Source organism: Macaca thibetana, chromosome 14 (genome assembly GCF_024542745.1).
Source record: "Macaca thibetana thibetana isolate TM-01 chromosome 14, ASM2454274v1, whole genome shotgun sequence".
NCBI lineage: Eukaryota > Metazoa > Chordata > Mammalia > Primates > Cercopithecidae > Macaca > Macaca thibetana.
Window position 1 is genome coordinate 48,139,943 of NC_065591.1, and position 20,001 is coordinate 48,159,943.

Below are 20,001 nucleotides of genomic sequence, written 5' to 3' on the forward strand. Positions count from 1 at the left end.
ACAATACATGCACATTTTTCAATTTAGTGTCTTCACCACTTGCTGATGCTGCTTTCTCTGGCTCAGTTCTTAGACTTTTAAAGAAATGGTTACTAATTCATAGCTAACAACTCATTTTTTAAATAAATTAAAAAGTGGGTAGAAAAAGATTAGAATTCTACTAATGATATTATGTCTTTTTAAAAATCAAGGAAAAGGCCGGGCACAGTGGCTCATGCCTGTAATCCCAGCACTTTGGGAGGCTGAAATGGGCAGATCACTTGGGGTCAAGAGTTTGAGACCAGATTAGCCAACATGGTGAAACCCCATCTCTACTAAAAATACAAAAAATTAGCCGGGTGTGGTGGCAGGCACCTGTAATCTCAGCTACTTGGGAGGCTGAGGCAGGAGAATTGCTTGAAACTTGGGAGGTGGAGGTTGCAGTGAGCCATTGCACTCTAGCCTGGGCAACAAGAGTGAAACTCTGTGTCAAAAAATAAAAAAGTAAATAAATAAAAATAAAGGAAAGGTCTGATTTCCTTCAAATCCCATACCTCAAAAGCAGACATTTTGTCACTCATAAGGAATGAAAAAGTAAATATTGTATTTTACTTAACACACCTTAGTATCCCAATTCCAAAAGAAACAAATGAATTTTAAAAGTATTAAGTTGAGGCACCACTGGTTAAGGGTGAAGGTGGACTTCTCTAGCAGGTTCTTCAGGGGATAAAAATCCTGCATGACAACGATGAAGCTCATCATCTAACTCTGGCTCTTTTTCAGTTTCTTCTTGATTGTACTTCACAGCTATAAAACAAAGATGAAAACTTACGCACTAACCAGAACCCGATGGTCAAAACTTTATTCTAAGTTAACAGATTTTTTTAACCCCTCTCTTAAAAATCACATTAACAGCCAGGAATAATGACTCATGTTTCTAATCCCAACAACTTAGGGGACGGAGGCAGAAGGATTGCTTGAGGCCAGGAATTTGAAGTCAGCCTGGGCAACATAGCAACCCCATCTCTACAACAAATTTAAAAATTAGCCGGGCATGGAAGCACACACCTAGAGTCCCAGCTATTCAGGAAGCTGAGACAGGAGGATTGCTTGAGCCCAGAAGTTCGAGCCTATAGTGAGTTATGATGGCACCACTGCACTCCAGCCTGGATGACAGAGAGAGACCCCATCTCTAAAAGAAAAAAAAATCATGTTATCAAAAACATTTTATAATTTTCTTTATATTTTTCCTGAGAAAGATTTGCATTTAATCTTATTGTAATACTATTCTGTTCAACGTACATAAAATAATGCTGTTGTAAACAAATCTTGGCATAAAAAACATGTATCTATGTCTCAGAGTATTTTTTTTACCACTACTTCTAAATTGTAGTTGTCTTTAGTAAGAGTTAAATATTCTAGAGACTAATCCTTCAAAATCTAATTTTAATTATATATACAGTTTGAGATTCTCAAATTCAAAATTCTGAAACCCAAAATGCTCCAAAATCCAAAACTTTTTGAGTGCCAGCATGATGCTCAAAGGAAATGCTCATTTCAGATGTCTAATTTTTAGATTTGGGATGCTCAACCAATAAAAGTATAATGCAGGCTGGGCGTGGTGGCTCACGCCTGTAATCCCAGCACTTTGGGAGGCCAAGGCAGGCACATCACTTGAGGTTAGGAGTTTGAGACCAGCCTGGCCAACATAGTGAAACCCTGACTCTACTAAAAATACAAAAATTAGCTGGGTGTAGTGACTCACGCCTGTAATTCCAGCCACAAAAAAAATCCAAAATCCAAAACACTTCAGGTTCCAAGCACTGTGGATAAGGAATACTCAGCCTCTACTTAAGTATATTATAAAATGCACATGCTTCATGAAAATTCATATGTGAAACAAAACTTCAAATTACTAATAAATTTCACTAACTCAGCTAAACCAAAGACATTTAATAACTAAAGAAATATGAAGAAGAATGGTATAAACACAAGACCAATACTTTCTAACAGAACTGAAAAGAATACTGTTTGCAACTTTCTTAGAAATAATAGGCCGGGCGCAGTGGCTTATGCCTGTAATCCCAGCACTTTGGGAGGCCGAGGTGGGTGGATCACGAGGTCAGGAGTTCAAGGCCAGCCTGACCGATATGGTGAAACCCCGTCTCTACTAAAAATACAAAAAGTAGCCGGGCGCGGTGGCAGGTGCCTGTAATCCCAGCTACTCGGGAGGCTGAGGCCGGAGAATCGCTTGAACCCAGGCGGCACAGGTGGCAGTGAGCCGAGATCACGCCACTGCACTCTAGCCTAGGTGACAGAGTAAGACTGTCTCAAAAAATAATAATAATAATATTCATTCATAAATGCCCAGTACTCAAAAAAATTATAATTCCTTAATCCATAATTTTAGGCTTAGTAATTCTTTTCTGAATAATATAAATTACATTAGTTTGCTGGAAACTGTGAAATATTTCTACATTAATATCCATCATTTACTCGAGCCAAAAAAGCATTTCAAGAAATTACTCTATGTCTTATCAGTTTCATGTTACAGATAGTAGTCATCAACAAAAGGATATTCCAAACCATTTTTCTATATTGCTTACAATTTAAGCAATATAGATAGAGATTCTATTGCTTATAATTTAAGCAATAGAGATTCTATTCCATTTCTTTAAAAAACATAGCAAGCACTATTACTACATTGAGTGGTTTTTGTAGGTTTTGTAAAGCTGTATATAAGAATAACTTTCCTAAACTGCTATTTAATTTTGGGATCTATTATTTAAGTATGTTTGGAGGAATATGCAATGATTATCTAAAAATCTATAAAATAAGGACTAAGAGTTTAAAAATTATTATGTGAAACAATGTAAACTTGTGAGATGCTAGGGCAGCCTTCTTTTTTTTTTTTTTCTGAGATAGTCTTGCTCTGTGGCCCAGGCTGGAGTGTAGTGGCGTGATCTCAGATCACTGCAACCTCCACCTCGCAGGCTCAAGCAATTCTCCTGCCTTAGCCTCTTGAGTAGCTGGGACTATAGGTGTGTGCCACCACATCCAGCTAATTTTTCTATTTTTAGTAGAGATGGGGTTTCACCATGTTGGCCAGGCTGGTCTTGAACTCCTAACCTCAGGTGATCCACCCACCTTGGCTTCCCAAAGTGCTGGGATTACAGGCGTGAGCCACCACGCCCAGCCTAGGGTAGCTTTTAACATGCATTCCTATCACACAGAGGTAGGAAAGTTGAATATTATATTTCCCAACCTCCCTTGCAGCTAGGGCTTCAGATATGATTGGTCCAGTCCATCAGATTCACTCACTTGAGACTTTTACTTAGAACCAAGTAACATGGGGACAGAGGCAGGAAGACATGTATCTATTTTTGCTGGCATAAAGAATGGCAGAGGTGGTGTGGCTCTGGAACTGGCAACTGTTCACAGCTTCCTAGTCCAGCAGGCAGCTTCCTAATCCAGCAGGCAGCTTCTTGATTGTTCTAAAAGCGGCAGCTCCTTCAGCAGCCTACTCTTGTGACATAATTCCTAGAAGCTCAGCCTAGGTCTGTTTCCTCAGCCCTCCCATCGATTCTGTGACCTATCTATACTCATTCACCAATTCCTTCTGTTTAATACCTAAAGAAGATTTCACTGCCTACAGCCAAGAATCTTGACCTATACAGAATTTGGCAGCTAGAAGTAAGGCGCAGCAAGTCAAAGGCCCTAAATCTGGGGTTGGCTTAGTTGAGGAGGTAGGGCTTTGGGCAGTGAGACTTTTGCCAACAGAGGTCAAGATGAGGTTGAGACTTCCTGCCACAGAGACGAAGGTGGTAGAACTTCAGAGTGCTAGCATGTGTTGGCTGCTTCTTGCCTCTTTTCAGCAAAGCCCTAAAGAGATATGTGACTTGGACTAAGGTTAACACGTCTGCAGTGATGCAAGGGAAAATAGCTTTGCTGAGAGAATTGCTCTTTGTCTACCATATAAATTGACCAAGACCCAAATCTGGAGCCCTGAAGAATTGAAAAAGTCAAGTACTACTGTACTCCAAAGTGAAACATTTATAAGTAAAGGCTCTGAGGGAGCTACTAAAACTTTCTCAACCTTTTTCAAGTACGTTCCCTTAGAATTTTCTGCCAAATAATAGGAGCCATCCTAGGGGAAGAGACCAGATTAAGACTATTGCCATTCCATGCAAGCCTACAGTTTCAAAGGATCTCAAGGAGGTACCATTCCTGTGAGAACAAAGAGGATGGAGAGCACACAGAGGCCAGCAAGTAAATGATGAGGTTCTTTGTTAAAAACAATGTATTTTACCTTGGTTAAAACTGTCCATGGAAATGACTGAAGACAACAGACCAGAAACTTACTAAATTTTTAGGAATCCACTTGGCCAAGAAACAGAACAAAACAACAACAAAAACCCAAACCTGGCTTGCAACAGATCTATACTGTTACAGATCTGTACTCTAATTCCCAAGCCTGCCCCCAGACACAATTATAGGAAATAAACTGCTAAGGCTGCCCAGCCTCCAAGAAGGATATACTTTCCAATGCCCATGCAGACTGTGTCTGAAAATTAATGTACAATAAAAACCACCCAGAAAGTAAAACCAAGGCCCCCTGAGGACATTAGATAAAGAAATTCCCCTCAGAAAGGTGAATCAGGGGTTGCCTGATGGGCAAATCAAGGAATATATTCATGAACTACAGCAGAGAGATTTAATTATTTTTGCCAAGCAGTACTTTCCAATTGCTATGGATCAGTGGCCACTGTATTTCTAATTCTCCCCTTTTCTAAAAGATCAATTTTAGGGGTCCTGGGCATGGTGGCTCACACCAAGTGATTCCAGTGCTTTGGGAGGCTGAGGGGAGAAGATTGCTTGAGACCAGGAGTTTAAGACCAGCCTGAGCAACGTAGCAATACTTCATCTCTACAAAAAAAATGTTTAGCCAGGCGTTCGTGGCGTGTGCCTGTAGTCCTAGCTACTAGGGAGACTGAGGTGGAAGATCACTTGAGCCCAGGAGTTCAAGGCTGCAGTAAGCTATGATCATACCACTGTACCCTAGACCAGACAACACAGTAAGACCCTGTCTCTAAAAAGCTTCAAAGTGAGTTTTCCTGCACCTTTGCATTATGCATCTGGCACTCTTGGGGCAGAAAACTTGTCTTTCAGTTTGTAGGTGGCCAGAACACAAGGAGCCACACCCTAACATGACAGAGGGGACTGTCTCCAGATAGCATGGTCTTTCATCTAATATGCAATAATGGGCTGGATTTCTAGTGGTTTCTCTTCAGGGAGAGAGGGGTGAGTGTTTTCTATCTCGGAAGAAGACGGTACACAGAAATTTAGGTAGCCAACAAGGGTGGCTGAGGTTCAAATTGAAAGTTGCCTACCAAACATTCCCTCTTCCCTTCTTCCTTAGTAAAATAATCCAACTTTATCTGGTCACATTGCCACATGGACTTCTCAGCCTCCCTAGCAGCTAGGTGTGGCCATCAGTGTGACCCAGTTCTGGTCGAGACATAAGTTCAGGTGCTGCTGGTTCTGGAAAATGGCCTCAGGGAAGCTGACTCAAGCAGAGAAAGTCCAGTTTCTTGCCTTCCCCACTGCCTCCAGGAGCAAACTTGAACAGTGAGAGTGAGGTAACCTGAGGATAAAAATCATGCACTGAGGATAGCAGAGCAGAAAGATAGGAACCTGGACACCACCTACTTCTAGACTTCTTTTATGTAAGAAAAAAACTCCTATTTAGTTTAAACCACTGTTATCTTTGGTTTTTCTGTTATATGTAACAGAACCTAATCTTAAATGATAAAGTATAGAGCAAAATAAAAAAGAATGAAAAATGACCTGAAATGGTAGCAAAAATGATTCAGGTGAAGAATTTCTAGCAGTTGAGGTTGCCAAAAGTAGAAAAAAGTTACCAGGAAACACAGGGAAATACTATGGCCTTTTCAGAATTGTTAATATCAAAGAAATATTTATTGAAAGAAAGAATGATAAGCACCCATAAAAGAATATCTACGTTTATGAGTGAGAGCAATCTAATTTAAAAGCAAGAGGCAGAGTTTTCTCACTTAAATAGCTCCTAATAGTTTCACTAAATTATGGCATAAAGCCACTTAATTAAATCACTAAAGGAGAACAAAACAAAAAAAAAAAATAGAAGAGACGTGTGAATGTGAGAGCAGAGAGCAGACAGTGAGTTTGTTTTCTTCCTGGTTCTGATAGACTTCAATCCTTTAATATCTGTGTCCCCAAAAAAGTGTTTTCATTTAAAAAGTATCTTCCTTTATTTCAAATATGCTTTTAAAATATTTATTGAGCAGAGAAAAAGGAAGGGAGCTAAAAAGATGAAATAGATGTTGAGTTAACAGCTTTCTTCCGAGCTCTGGTGGACTTCAGACTTTAAATGTCTGTTGGAAAAAAAAAAAAGTTCTTATTTTAAAAGTATCTTCCTTTATTCTGAATGTTCTTTCATACACAAATATACTTGTTTTAAAAAATATGCTTAGCTAATCATAGATTACAATTTTTAAAAACATGTTCTCTGGTAAGATTAATATAATTAGAAAGAATTACAAATAATGTTGAAATAAATCATTTTACCATAAATATGGTTATCAAATCATACAAATGATACAGCACTTAAAATTTGCTGCTGCATAAAACTTTTGGAGGCATTTTCATTTTTCTGTAATCTAAATTGCTCTAAAACTAGAAAAAACACACAGAAAATAACATACTATCTTCATGACTTGAAATTATATTTGTAATAAATGTGGACTTCAATTGATACAATAATTTATTTTCCTAAATAAATAATCAAACAAAATTACATACGTGGCTCAAACTTCAATTCTCCAGCTGGCCCTGATGGAGGAATTCCTTGTTGTAATTTTTTTTGTTCCATCTGCTGTATGACCTGGTGAATAGAAAACGAAAGTTAAAAGTATAACTTGATTTTCTACCATATGTGTGACCTTTGACAAAGCACAACAAAGTAACTGAAAATTGTTTTCTAAAACAAAGATATTCAAATGATAAGATTTAGATTTGACCAGGTGCAGTGGCTCACGCCTGTAGTCCCAACAATTTCAGAGGCCGAGGTGGGAGGATCACTTGAGGCCAGGAGTTCGAGACCAGCCTCAGCAACATAGTGAGACCTGGTCTCTACAAAATATATTAACATTAGCCAGGAACACTGGCATACACCTGTAGTCCTAGCTACTGGGGAGGCTGACGTGGGAGGATCACTTAAGCCCAGGAGTTTGAGGCTGCAGTGAACTATGATCACAGCACTGTACTCCAGCCTGGGAGACAGGCTGTCTCAAAATAAAATAAAGTAATATAAAATAAAATTTAGATTAATATTCCACAAAGCAGTTTTAAAGTATTAAAATTTAAAATACTATAGCAATAGCAGGGTACTATAGTACAATGAAATATGTTACAAAAACTCAGGCTTTTAACAAAGAACCTAAAATCTTTTTTAATGCCATAATCTTTTGACAAAATGCCACCTGATGATATTCCAGCTTCTGAGCCTCCAGTTGATCATGCTGACGTTGTAGCTCTTCTTTTTGTTTCTGAAGCTCATCTGCCTTCTTCTTAAGTTCATTTTCTTGTAAAGCAATAATATTTTCATATTCTTTTAGTTCTTCCTCTGTGAAGAACTGTTGCTGATCTAATGTCTAAAAGAAAAAAAATGAGGAAAGAATAATCTCAAAACTACAACAATAAAGTCTGATTGAGCTTTAAAATTCTATGGTTAGCAAAGTATAAAAGAGTATCTATAGGATTATGCCTTTGGGGTAAGAAGGAAGGGGAAATAAGTAATATATATGTATGTACTCATTTGAACAAAAGAAAAAACAGGAAGAGAAACTCAGAGATTCTCTTCTGGGATTGACGACTAAAGGCAAAGAGTGAGAACTGGGTAAAAGAGACAAAGAGAATGTGGAAAGAGAAATAAAATTTATCATTCCCCCCCAATCCTCACTGAAACACCAAATTTTAACAGCTGTCTGCACACAGAAAAGCACAAGAAACAAACATCAGGTGAGCACTCACAGTACCTGGTTTCAACTTCATATCACCTACAAAGACATTGAGAAGGGCCAAAGAGACAGTCTTGAATCACCTATGCTACCTCTCCCCCACTCCCTCGCAGCAGACCTGCAGCACAGAGAGTCTGTGCCCTCTGGGGAAGGAGCATAGCGACTAGGGGACTTTACATTGAACTCAGTGCTGCCCTGTCACAGCAGAGAATAAAGGTGTGCTGGGCTCCACCAGTGACCATGCATACGAGCATTTGAACCAGCCCTAGCCAGAGGAGAATCGCCCATGCCAGCAATGGGTACTGAATTTCCTGGCAAGCCTCACCATGTGGGCTGAAGTGCTCTGGGGCCCTAGGTAAACTTGAAAGGCAGTCTAGGAAAGAAGGACTATAATTCCTAGGCAACTCCTAGTGCTAGGCTGGGCTGAGAGACAGTGAACTAGGGTAGCAGGTGACCAGGGGAGATACCAGCTGGTGAGGCTAAGGGGATGCTTGTGCTACCCCTCCCCCAACCTCAGGCAGTACAGCTTGCGGCTATGAAAGTGATTCCTTTCTTGAGGAAAGGAGAGGAAAAAGTAAAGAGGGCTTTGTTTTACATCTTGGATACCAGCTAAGCCACAGTAGGATAGGGCACCAGGCAGAATTGTGAGGTCCTGATTAGGGCACCAGGCAGAATTGTGAGGTCCTGATTCCAGGCCCTAACTCCCAGGTGACATTTCTAGACATACCCTGGCCCAAAAGGAAAACTGCTGCCTTAAGGGAGCAGTCCTGGCAGGCTTCATCACTTGCTGAGTGAAGAGCCCTTGGGCCCTGAATAACCAGGGGCAAGACCCAGGGAGTATGCTCTGGGTCTCGGGCTCTGAGACGTGCTGGCTTTGGGGTGACCCAGCACATTCCCAGCTGTAGTGGCTATGGTGAGAGACCCCTGTTTGAGGAAAGCAGAGGGGAAGTAAAGGTGATTTTTGTCTTGCACCCTAGGTACCAGTTTGGCCACAACAGGGTAGAGCAACAAGCAGGCTTTTGGGGTCCCCAAGTCCAGGCCTTGGCTCTTGGACAGCATTTCTGGACTCGCCTTGGGCCAGAGGGAAGCCAACTTCCCTGAAGGATAAAGGCCTGGCAGCATTTACTGCAAGGTGACAGAAAAGCCCTTGGGCTTTCAGTAAATATTAGCAGTGGCTGGCAGAACCCCGTGTGGACCAGAGGTGGTGGTGGTAATGGCCACAGGGAGAGCGTCCTCTGCCTGTGGAAAGAGGAGTGAAGAGCAGGAAGGCTTTTGTACTGTGGTTTGAGTGCCAGCTTAGCCACAGTAAAATAGAACATCAAGTAAATTGCCAGGGTTTTTTACTCCATTTCCTGGCTTCCAGACAGCATCTCTGGACACACTCAGGATCTGGGGGAACTTGCCACCATGAAGGAAAGGGCCTTGGGCAAGGCCCAGTGCCATGTTGGCTTCAGGCTTGACCCAGCACAGTTCCATGGTGATGCCCATAAGGGTACTTGCATCACCACACCTCCAGTTCCAGGTGGCTCAGCACACAGATAGAGACCATTTGTTTGGAAGAAAGCAAGAGAAAAGAACAAGAGTCTCTGCCTGGTAATCTAGAGAATTCTTCCGGATCTTATCCAAGACCACCAAGGTGGTACTTTTAAGAGTCTGCAAAAATCACAGAATTACTAGACTTTGGGCCCAAGTCCCGTGGAATACCTGGAAAGCTTTCCGAAGAAGGACATGCACAAACAAGCCCAGAATATGAAGATTACAATAACTTTCTAACTCTTCAATGCTCCGACACCAACAAACATCTACACACATCACCACCACCCAGGAAAACATGACCTAACCAAATGAATTAAATAAGGTTTCAGGTTCCAATCCCGGAGAACCAGAGATATATGACCTTTCAGATACAGAATTCAAAACAGCTGTGTTGAGGAAACTCAAAGAAATTCAAGATAACACAGAGAAGGAATTCAGAATTCTATCAGATAAATTTAACAAAGAGATCAAAATAATTAGAAAGAATCAAGCAGAAATTCTAGAGCTAAAAAATGGAATGGACATGCTGACGAATGCATCAGAGTCTCTTAATAGCAGAACTGATCAAGCAGAAGAAAGAATTACTGAGCTTGAAGACAGGCTATTTGAAAATACAGAGGACGCAAAGGAAAGAGAATGAAAAACAATGAAAGCATGCTTACAAGATCTAGAAAACAGCCTCAAAAGGGCAAATATAGGAGTTTTATTGGCCTGAAAGAGGAGGCAGAGAAAGAGATAAGGGTAGACAGTTTATTCAAAGGAATACTATCAGAAATATTTCAACATTCAAGTGCAAAAAGGTTATAGAACACCAAGCAGATTTAACTCACGTCAGACTACCTCAAGGCATTTAATAAACTACCAAAGGTCAAGTACAAAGAAATGATCCTGGCCAGGCGTAGTGACTCGCACCTGTAATCTCAGCACTTTGGGAGGCAGAGGTGGGCAGATCACTTGAGACCAGGATTTCAAGACCAGTCTGGCCAACATGGAAAAACTTCATCTCACCTAAAAATATAAAAATTAGCCAGATGTGGTGGCACACAGCTGTAATTCCAGCTGCTCGGGAGCCTAAACCACAAGAATCACTTGAACCTGAGAGGCAGAAGTTGCAGTGAGCCAAGATCACACCACTGCATTCCAGCTGGGGTAAGAGAGCAAGACTCTGTCTCAGGTGGCAGATTTTTCAGTGGAAATCTTACAGGCCAAGAGAGACTGGTATGAAATATTTGCAGCACTGATAGGAAAAAATTATTTTTACCCTAGAATAGTATATTCACTGAAAATATCCTTTAAGCATGAAGGAGAAATAAAGACCTTCTCAGATAAACAAAAACTGAGGGATTGCATCAACACCAGACCTGTCCTATAAGAAATGTGAAAGGTAGTTCTTCAATCTGAAAGAAAAGGATGTTAATGAGAACAAAGAAATCATCTGAAGGTACAAAACTCACTGGTAACAGTAAGCACACAGAAAAACACAGAATAATATCACACTGTAATTGCTGTATATAAACTTCTCTTGACTTAAGTAGAAAGGCCAAACAAGGAACCAATCAAAAATAACTAAAAATAAATAAAATAATAACTACAACTTTTCAAGACAGGCAATAAAATAAGATATAAAAAGTACAGTTGGGAGCGGTGGCTCAGGCCTGTAATCCCAGCACTTTGGGAGGCCGAGGCAGGCAGATCACTTGAGGTTGGGAGTTCGAGACCAGCCTGACCAACATGGAGAAACCCCATCTCTATTAAAAATACAAAAAATTAGCCGGGCATGGTGGCACATGCATGTAATCCCAGCTACTCAGGAGGCTGAGGCAGGAGAATCGCTTGAACCCAGGAGGCAGAGGTGGTGGTGGGCTGAGATAGCGCCATTACACTACAGTCTGGGTAACAAGAGCAAAACTCTGACTCAACAACAACAACAAAAACAAAGTAACAATGAAGCCAGGCGCGGTGGCTCATGCCTGTAATCCCGGCACTTTGGGAGGCTGAGGTGGGCAGATCACCTGAGGTTGGGAGTTTGAGACCAGCCTGACCAACATGGAGAAATCCTATCTCTACTATAAATACAAAATTAGCTGGGCATGGTGGTGCATGCCTGTAATCCCAGCTACTTAGGAGGCTGAGGCATGAGAATCGCTTGACCCCAGGAGGCGGAGGTTGTAATGAGCTGAGGTCTTGCCATTGCACTCCAGCCTGCGCAACGAGAGTGAAACTCTGTCTCAAAAAAAAAAAAAAAGTAACAAAAAGTTAAAAAGCAGGGGGATAAAGTGAAAGTGTAAAGTATTTATTTTCTTTTTGCATGGTTGTTTATGCAATCAGTGTTGTCATCAATTTAAAATAATGGGTTATAAAATATTATTTGCAGGCCTCATGGTAATCTCAAATCTAAAAACATACAATTGATACACATACAAAAAAAGCAAGAAATTAGAGCATGCCACCAGAGAAAATCAGCTTCACAGAAAGGAAGACAGGAAGGAAGAAAAAGAAGACAGCAAAACAACCAGAAAAATAACGAAATGGCAGGAGTAAGTCCCTACTTATCAGTAATAATAACTTCGAAAGTAAATCAACTAAACTTTTCAATCAAGATATAGAGTGTCTGAATAAATGAAAAAACAAGACCCAATGATCTGTTGCCTAAAAGAAACACACTTCACCTATAAAGATATACAGACTGAAAATAAAGAGATGGAAACAGATATTCCCTGCCAATGGAAACCAAAAAACAGCAGGAGTAGCAAGAGCAGTACTTACGTCAGACAAAACAGAGGTCAAGACAAAAACTAAGAAGAGACAAAGAAAATGATAAATGGGTCCATTGAGCAAGAAGATATAATGATTATAAACAGATATGCACCCAACACTAGAACATCCAGATATATTAAGCAAATATTATTAGACCTAAAGACAAAGACAGGCCTCAATGCAATAACAGCTGAAGATTTCAACACCCCACTTTCAGCATTAGACAGAACTCCCAGACAGAAAATCAACAAAGTAACATTGGACACAGTCTACACTATAGATCAAATGGATCTAATAGATATTTAACAAACATTTCATCCAACAGCTATAGAGTACACATTTTTCTCCTTAGCACATAGATCGTTCTCAAAGATAGACAATATGGGCCAGGCACGGTGGCTCACACCTGTAATCCCAGCACTTTGGAAGGCCGAAGTGGGTGGATCACTTGAAGTCAGGAGTTCAAGACCAGCCTGACCAATATGGTAAACTCCATCTCTACTAAAAAGATACAAAAATTAGCCGAGCATTGTGACACACATCTTTAATCCCAGCTACTCAGGAGGCTGAGATAAGAGAATCGCTTGAACCCAGGAGGCAGAGGTTGCAGTGAGCCAAGATCTCCCCACTGCACTCTGGCCTGGGCAACAGACTGAGGCTCTGTCTCAAAATAAATAAATAAATAAATAGACAAATAGACAATATGGTAGGTCACAAAACAAGTCTTAAAACATTCTGCTGAGCATGGTGGCTCATGCCAGTAATCCCAGCACTTTGGGAAGCCAAGGTAAGCAGATCACTTGAGGTTGGGAGTTCAAGACTAGCCTGGCCAGCATGGTGAAACCCCATCCCTACTAAAAATACAAAAATTAGCTGGGTGTGGTGGCATGCGCCTGTAATTCCAGCTACTTAGGAGGCTGAGGCACAAGAATTGCTTGAACCTGGAAGGTGAAGGTTGCAGTGAGCTGACATAGTGCCACTGCACTCCAGCCTGGGCAACAGAACAAGACTTTGTCTCAAAAAAAAAAAAAAATTCATAAAATAGAAATAATATTAAGCATCTTCTCTGATCACAATGGAATAAAACTACAAATTGATAATAAGAGGAATTTTGGAAACTATACAAACACATGGAAATGAAACAGTATGCTCCCGAATAACCAGTAGGTCAATGAAAAAATTAAGAAGGAAATTGAAACATTTCTTGAAACAAATGATAATGGAAACAACATACCAAATGCAGTACGAAGAGGAAAATGTATAGTTATAACTGTCTGTATCAAAAAAAGAAGAAAAATCTCAATAACCTAATAGTGCATCTTAACTAGAAAAGCAAGAGCAAACTAAATCCAAAAATAGTAGAAGAAACGAAAAAATAAAGATCAGAGTGGAAATAAATGAATATGAAATGAAGAAAACAATATAAAAGATCAATGAAACAAAAAGTTGGTTTTCTGAAGTTAAACAAAATTGACAAACCTTTAGCCACACTAAGAGACAAAGAGAGAAAACCCAAATAAATGAAATCAGAAATGAAAAAGGAGACATTACAACTGGTACTGCAGAAATTCAATGGATCATTAATGGCTACTATGAGCAACTATATGCCAATAAATTGGAAAATCTACAAGAAATGGACAAATTCCTGACACATACAAACTACCAAGATTGAACTCGGAAGAAATCCAAAACCTGAACAGACCAATAACAAGTAATGAGATCAAGGCCATAATAAAAAGTCTCCCAGCAAAAAAATACCCAGGACCCAATGGCTTCACTGCTGAATTCTACCAAACCTTTAAAGAAAAACTAATGCAAATCCTACTCAAACTATTCCAAAAACTAAAGGAGGAAGAAATACTTCCAAACTCATTTGACAAGGCTCGTACTACCCTGATACCAAAACCAGACAAAGTCACATCAAAAAAAGAAAAGTACAAGGCAATAGCTCTGGTGGATATCAATGCAAAAATACTCAACAAAATAATAGCAAACTGAGTTCAACAATACATTAAAAAGATCATACATCATGGCCAACTGGGATTTATCCCTGTGATGCAAGGATGGGTCAAAATACACAAATCAATATGATATATCATATCAACAAAATGAAGAACAAAAACCATATGATCATTTCAATTGATGCTGAAAAAGCATTTGAAAAAATTCAACATCCCTTTATGATAAAAACCCTCAAAAAATGGGTATAGAAGGAACATACCTTGATATAATAAAAGGCATATACGACAGACCCACAGCTAATATCATACTGAATGGTAAAAACTGAAAGTCTTTCCTCTAAGATCTGGAACACAACAAGGATGTCCACCATCACCACTGTTATTCAATGTAATACTGGAAGTCCTAGCTAGATCAATCAGACAAGAAAAAGATATAAAGGGTATCCAAACAGGAATGGAAGAAGTCAAACTATCCTTGTTTGCAGATGATATGATCTTGTATTTGGGAAAAACCTAAAGACTCCACATACAAAAAAACTATTAGAACTGATAAATTTAGTAAATTTGCAGGATACAAAATCAACATACAAAAATCAGCAACATTTCTATATGCCAACAATAAAGCAATCTGAAAAAAGAAACTTAAAAATTAATCCCATTTACAATAGCCACAAATAAAATTAAATACATAGGAATTAACCAAAGAAGTTAAGATCTCTATAATGAAAACTATAAAACACAGATGAAAGAAACTGAAGAGGATATCAAAAAATGGAAAGATATTCCATGTTCAAAGATTGAAATAATCTATGTTGTGAAAATCTCCATATTACCCAAAGCAATCTACAAATTCAATGCAGTTCATATCAAAATGTCCAATGACATTTTTCACAGAAATAGATAAAACAATCCTAAAATTTATGTGAAACTACAAAAGACCTAGAATAACCAAAGCAAAAAGAACAAAACTGAAGGAATCACATCATCTGACTTCAAATTATCCTACAGAACTATAGTCACCAAAACACAATCGTACTGGCATAAAAACAGACATACAGGCCCAATGGAACAGAATAGAGAACCCAGAAACAAACCCACACACCTACTGTAAACTCGTTTTTGAAAAGGGTGCCAAGAACATACATTGGGGAAAATACAATCTCTTCAATAAATGGTGCTGGAAAACTGAACATTCATATGCAGAAGAATGAAACTTGATACCTATATCTTGCCTTATACAAAAATCAAATCCAAATGGATTAAAGACTTAACTCTAAGACCTCAAACTATCAAACTACTACAAGAAAACATTGAGGAAACTCTCCAGAACATTGACCTGGACAAAACATTCTTGAGTAATACCCATAAGCACAGACAACCAAAGCAAAAATAGACAAATTAGATCACATCAAGTAAAAAAGCTTCTGCAGAGCAAAGCAAAAAATCAACAAAGTGAAGGGATAACCCACAGAATGAGGGAAAATATTTGCAAACTATGCATCTGATAAGGGATTAATAACTAGAATATATAAGGGGTTCAAACAACTCTATAGGAAATTATCTAATAATCTGACAAAAATGGGCAAAAGATTTGAGTAGACATATCTCAAAAGAAGACATTAAATGGCAAACAGGCATATGAAAAAGTGCTCAACATCACTGACCATCAGAGAAACACAAATCAAAACTACAATGAGATACCATCTCACCCCAGTTAAAATGGCTTTTATCCAAAAGACAGGCAATAACAAATGTTGGCAAGGATGTGGAAAAAAGGGAACCCTCGTACACTGTTGGTAGGAATGTAAATTAATACAACCACTATGGAGAACAGTGTGGAAGTTCCTCAAAAAATTAAAAATAGAGTTAACATATGACCCAGCAATCTTAATGCAATCTTAATCCAAAAGAAAGGAAATTGGTATATCAAAGAGATATCTGTGTTTCCATGTTTGTTGCAGTACTGTTCACAATGGCTTAGATTTGGAAGCAAGCTAAGCATCCATCAACAGATAAATGGATGAAGAAAATGTGGTACTTATATACAATGGAGTATTACTTCAGCCATAAAAAAAGAATGAGATTGTCATTTGCAACACCATGGATGGAACTGGAGGTCATTACGTTAAGTGAAATAAGCCAGGCACAGAAAGACAAATATCACATGTTCCTACTTATCTGTGGGATCTAAAAATCAAAATAATTGAACTCATGGAGCTAGAGAATAGAAGGATGGTTACCAGAGGCTGGGAAAGGTGTGGAGTTGGGGAGTGGTGGGGACAGTTAATGGGTACCAAAAACAAATAGAATGAATAAAACCCAGTGTTTCATAGTACAACAGGGGGACTATAGTCAATAATAATTTAATTGTACATTTGAAAATAACTAAAAGAGTATAATTGGATTGCTTGTAACACAAAGGATAAATGCTTGAGGGGATGGATACTCAATTTTCCATTATGTAATTATTACACATCGCATGCCTCTACCAAAATATCTAAGTACCCCGTAAATATATACACATACTATGTATGCACACACAATAAATTTTAATTATTAAAAAAAAAGAAAAAACTTATCTGAATACACCTTTTCTGTATAGATTCAATTTTTGGAAACGTGTTAATGTTTCACATACTCAAGAAAAGAAAATTAAAATCAACAAGACAGGAAAATCCTAAAACTTGAATAGAAAAACAGAAGTAAATAAATAGTACTTTTATTTTAAATGAATAAAATAACCCACGGAACAGAGAGGAAAAAAATGAACTAACCCAAGTAATTTTTGATCATAGTATTTGTACAATATGCCTTCATGTTAAAAATAACAACGACAAAATCTTTTTTTTTTTTTTTGAGACAGAGTCTTGCTCTGTCATCCAGGCTGGAGTGCTGAGGTGCAATCTCGGCTCACTGCAACCTCCGTCTCCCAGGTTCAAGTGATTCTCCTGCCTCAGCCTTCCAAGCAGCTGGGATTACAGGAATGCGCCACCACTCCCCCTGCTAATTTTTGTATTTTTAATAGAGACAGGGTTTCACCATGTTGGCCAGGTGTCAAACTCCTTATATCAGGTGATCCGCCCCCTTTGGCCTCCCAAAGTGCTGAGATGTTACAGGCATGAGCTACTGCACTGGCCCCAACAACAACAAAATCTAAACAAAATTTAAAGTCTCATTTTACAGAGGCATGGATTAGTATTCTGAAACTTCTTGTACATTCTAGGATTGAGTGAATAAATGAAATATTTTTAAGGAAAAGGGAGTTAGGTTTTGCATGAAATATGGCAAAAGATAGAATGCTAAGTTGAAATCAAAGTCGTTGCACATATGTTCATTGCAGCACTCTTTACAATAGCAAACACATAGAATCAACCTAAATGCGCAACCTAAATGAGTAGATAAAGAAATGTGGTACATATACACCATAGAATACTATGCAGCCATAAAAAAGAACGAGATCACGTCCCCTGTAGGAACATGGATGAACCTGGAGGCCGGTATCTTTAGCAAACTAATGCAGAAACAGAAAACCAAATACTGCCGGGCGCGGTGGCTCAAGCCTGTAATCCCAGCACTTTGGGAGGCCGAGACGGGCGGATCACGAGGTCAGGAGATCGAGACCATCTTGGCTAACTCGGTGAAACCCCGTCTCTACTAAAAAAAATACAAAAAACTAGCCGGGCATGGTGGTGGGCGCCTGTAGTCCCAGCTACTCGGGAGGCTGAGGCAGGAGAATGGCGTGAACCCAGGAGGCGGAGCTTGCAGTGAGCTGAGATCCGGCCACTGCACTCCAGCCCGGGCGACAGAGCGAGACTCCGTCTCAAAAAAAAAAAAGAAAAAAAAAGAAAAAAAAAAAAAAAGAAAACCAAATACTGCATGTTCTCACTCATAAGTAGGAGCTAAATAATGATAAACACATGGACACATAGAGAGGAACAACACACACTGGGGCCTATGGGAAGATAGAGGGCAGGAGGAGGAGGAGGATCAGGAAAAATAACTAATGGGTATGAGGGCTTAATACCTGGGTAATAAAATAATCTGTAAAACAAAACCCCAGGACACGAGTTTATATATATAAACTATATAATAAACCTGCACACGTACCCCTGAACTTTAAAAAATTAAAATGAAAAAAAAAGAAGTCAGAGGTGTTGGATTGCAATTGGAGATATCAGTGTAAATTCATGAGTTTTAATATATATTGATAGATATGCAGAAATGAATATTATATAGGTGTGTATATGTGTGTATGTGTGCATGTATGTGTGTACATATACACATCTATATTATATACATATTCTTTTAATTCCCCAGCTCTGTCATCTGACAAGACCTTGGAAGCAATGACACTGCAGTAGCAAGGAGCACATCCAGAGCCCAGATCTTGGTCTGCAGTATCCATCTCCACTAAAAGGAACCAGGGCTCCTCAGAAAAATGGGTCACTCTGGGTTGGGTGAGGGAAAGGATAAGGTAAGCCTTGAACATCCTGATATACTAAAAGTAAGAAAGTCTCCAAAGAATGATTTGGACATGTCAGAAGGACGCAAAAGCCAGTCTGAAGAAACTCTCACTGGCCAAGTCTGGGACAATTTGAGTATGGAAACAATGATGGTAAAGATTAGAGCTTATTGAATAAAAGAAACAACGAGTCTACACCAATATAAATAGAAGGTCAAGGGGGAAGGAATAGCTTTTCATTACAGTAGAAAGCCAACTAACAAATGTAGAAGGGATGATCAGGTTAGAAAATCTCCATTTGTCTACCATCACAGTAATAATTCTAGCTAGAATCATCAATGGACATCATAATACATTCACATATTCTCAAAGTATTTTTTTTAATTTTTTTATTTTTAGAGACAGGGTCTCACTACATTGCCCAGACTGGTCTCAAACTCCTGGGCTCAAGCTGTCCTCCTGCCTCCTAAGTAGCTGAGCCTACAGGTGGGCACCACCATGCTCAGCTCTGATATGTTTAAAGAGTGTACATATTTTTAATGGTGGATTTATAAATTGGTATAAGTCTTTTGAAAAGCAATTTTGCAGAAGAATTCGCCCTTCTCTATCCCTCTACTTATATCGGTGTAGACTCGTGTCTTCTTGTTTTATTCAATAAGTTCTAATCCTTATCATCATTATTTCCATGTTCAAATTATCCCAGATTTGGCCAATGGGAGTTTCTTCAAACTGACTTTTGTGTCTTTGTGACATGTCTGTATCATTCTTTAGGGACTTCCTTGCTTTCAGTATATCAGGATGTTCAAGCCTTAAAAGCCTTAAAAATATTCCCTGGGTCCTGGTAATGCTACACTGAGAATCTACCCCATAAAACAACCCTAATCACATAAAAAGCTTTATACAAAAATGTATTTGTAGCAGCATTTTCTTTTTAAAATAGCATTAAAAAATGAAATAATCTAAATGTCTAACCCTGAAAAAATATTTATATACCTCCATAGCTTTTAAAATAAGGCTTACAAATATTACGTGAAAAGATTTTTGATATGATGTTGAATGAATTTTTTTTTTTTTAAAGCTGACTTCTGTCTGGGCACAGTACTCACATCTGTAATCCCAGTACTTTGGGAGGCCAAGGCGGGCAGATTGCTTGAGCTCAGGAGTTCAAGACCAGCCTGGGCAACATGGCAAGATCCTGCCTCTATTAAAAATACAAAAAAAAAAAGGAAGATCCAGGCATGGTGGTGCA

At 39.0% G+C, this 20,001-nt stretch overlaps 1 protein-coding gene across 6 annotated transcripts in view; it reads right to left on the reverse strand.

Moving 5' to 3' along the window:
• Positions 1–2,878: 2,878 nt before the first annotated feature.
• The window catches only part of NUCB2 (nucleobindin 2), a 70,331-nt gene continuing 53,208 nt past the window's right edge, over positions 2,879–20,001 (reverse strand). For all 6 annotated transcript variants that reach the window (XM_050755434.1, XM_050755433.1, XM_050755435.1 and 3 more), the window contains 3 exons: positions 7,500–7,670; positions 6,820–6,901; positions 2,879–6,392 (listed from right to left, as the gene is read on the reverse strand). In XM_050755434.1, coding sequence (XP_050611391.1) covers positions 6,385–6,392; positions 6,820–6,901; positions 7,500–7,670 — 261 coding nt within the window. In that variant the 3' untranslated portion in view covers positions 2,879–6,384. The remainder of the gene's footprint in view (positions 6,393–6,819; positions 6,902–7,499; positions 7,671–20,001) is intronic.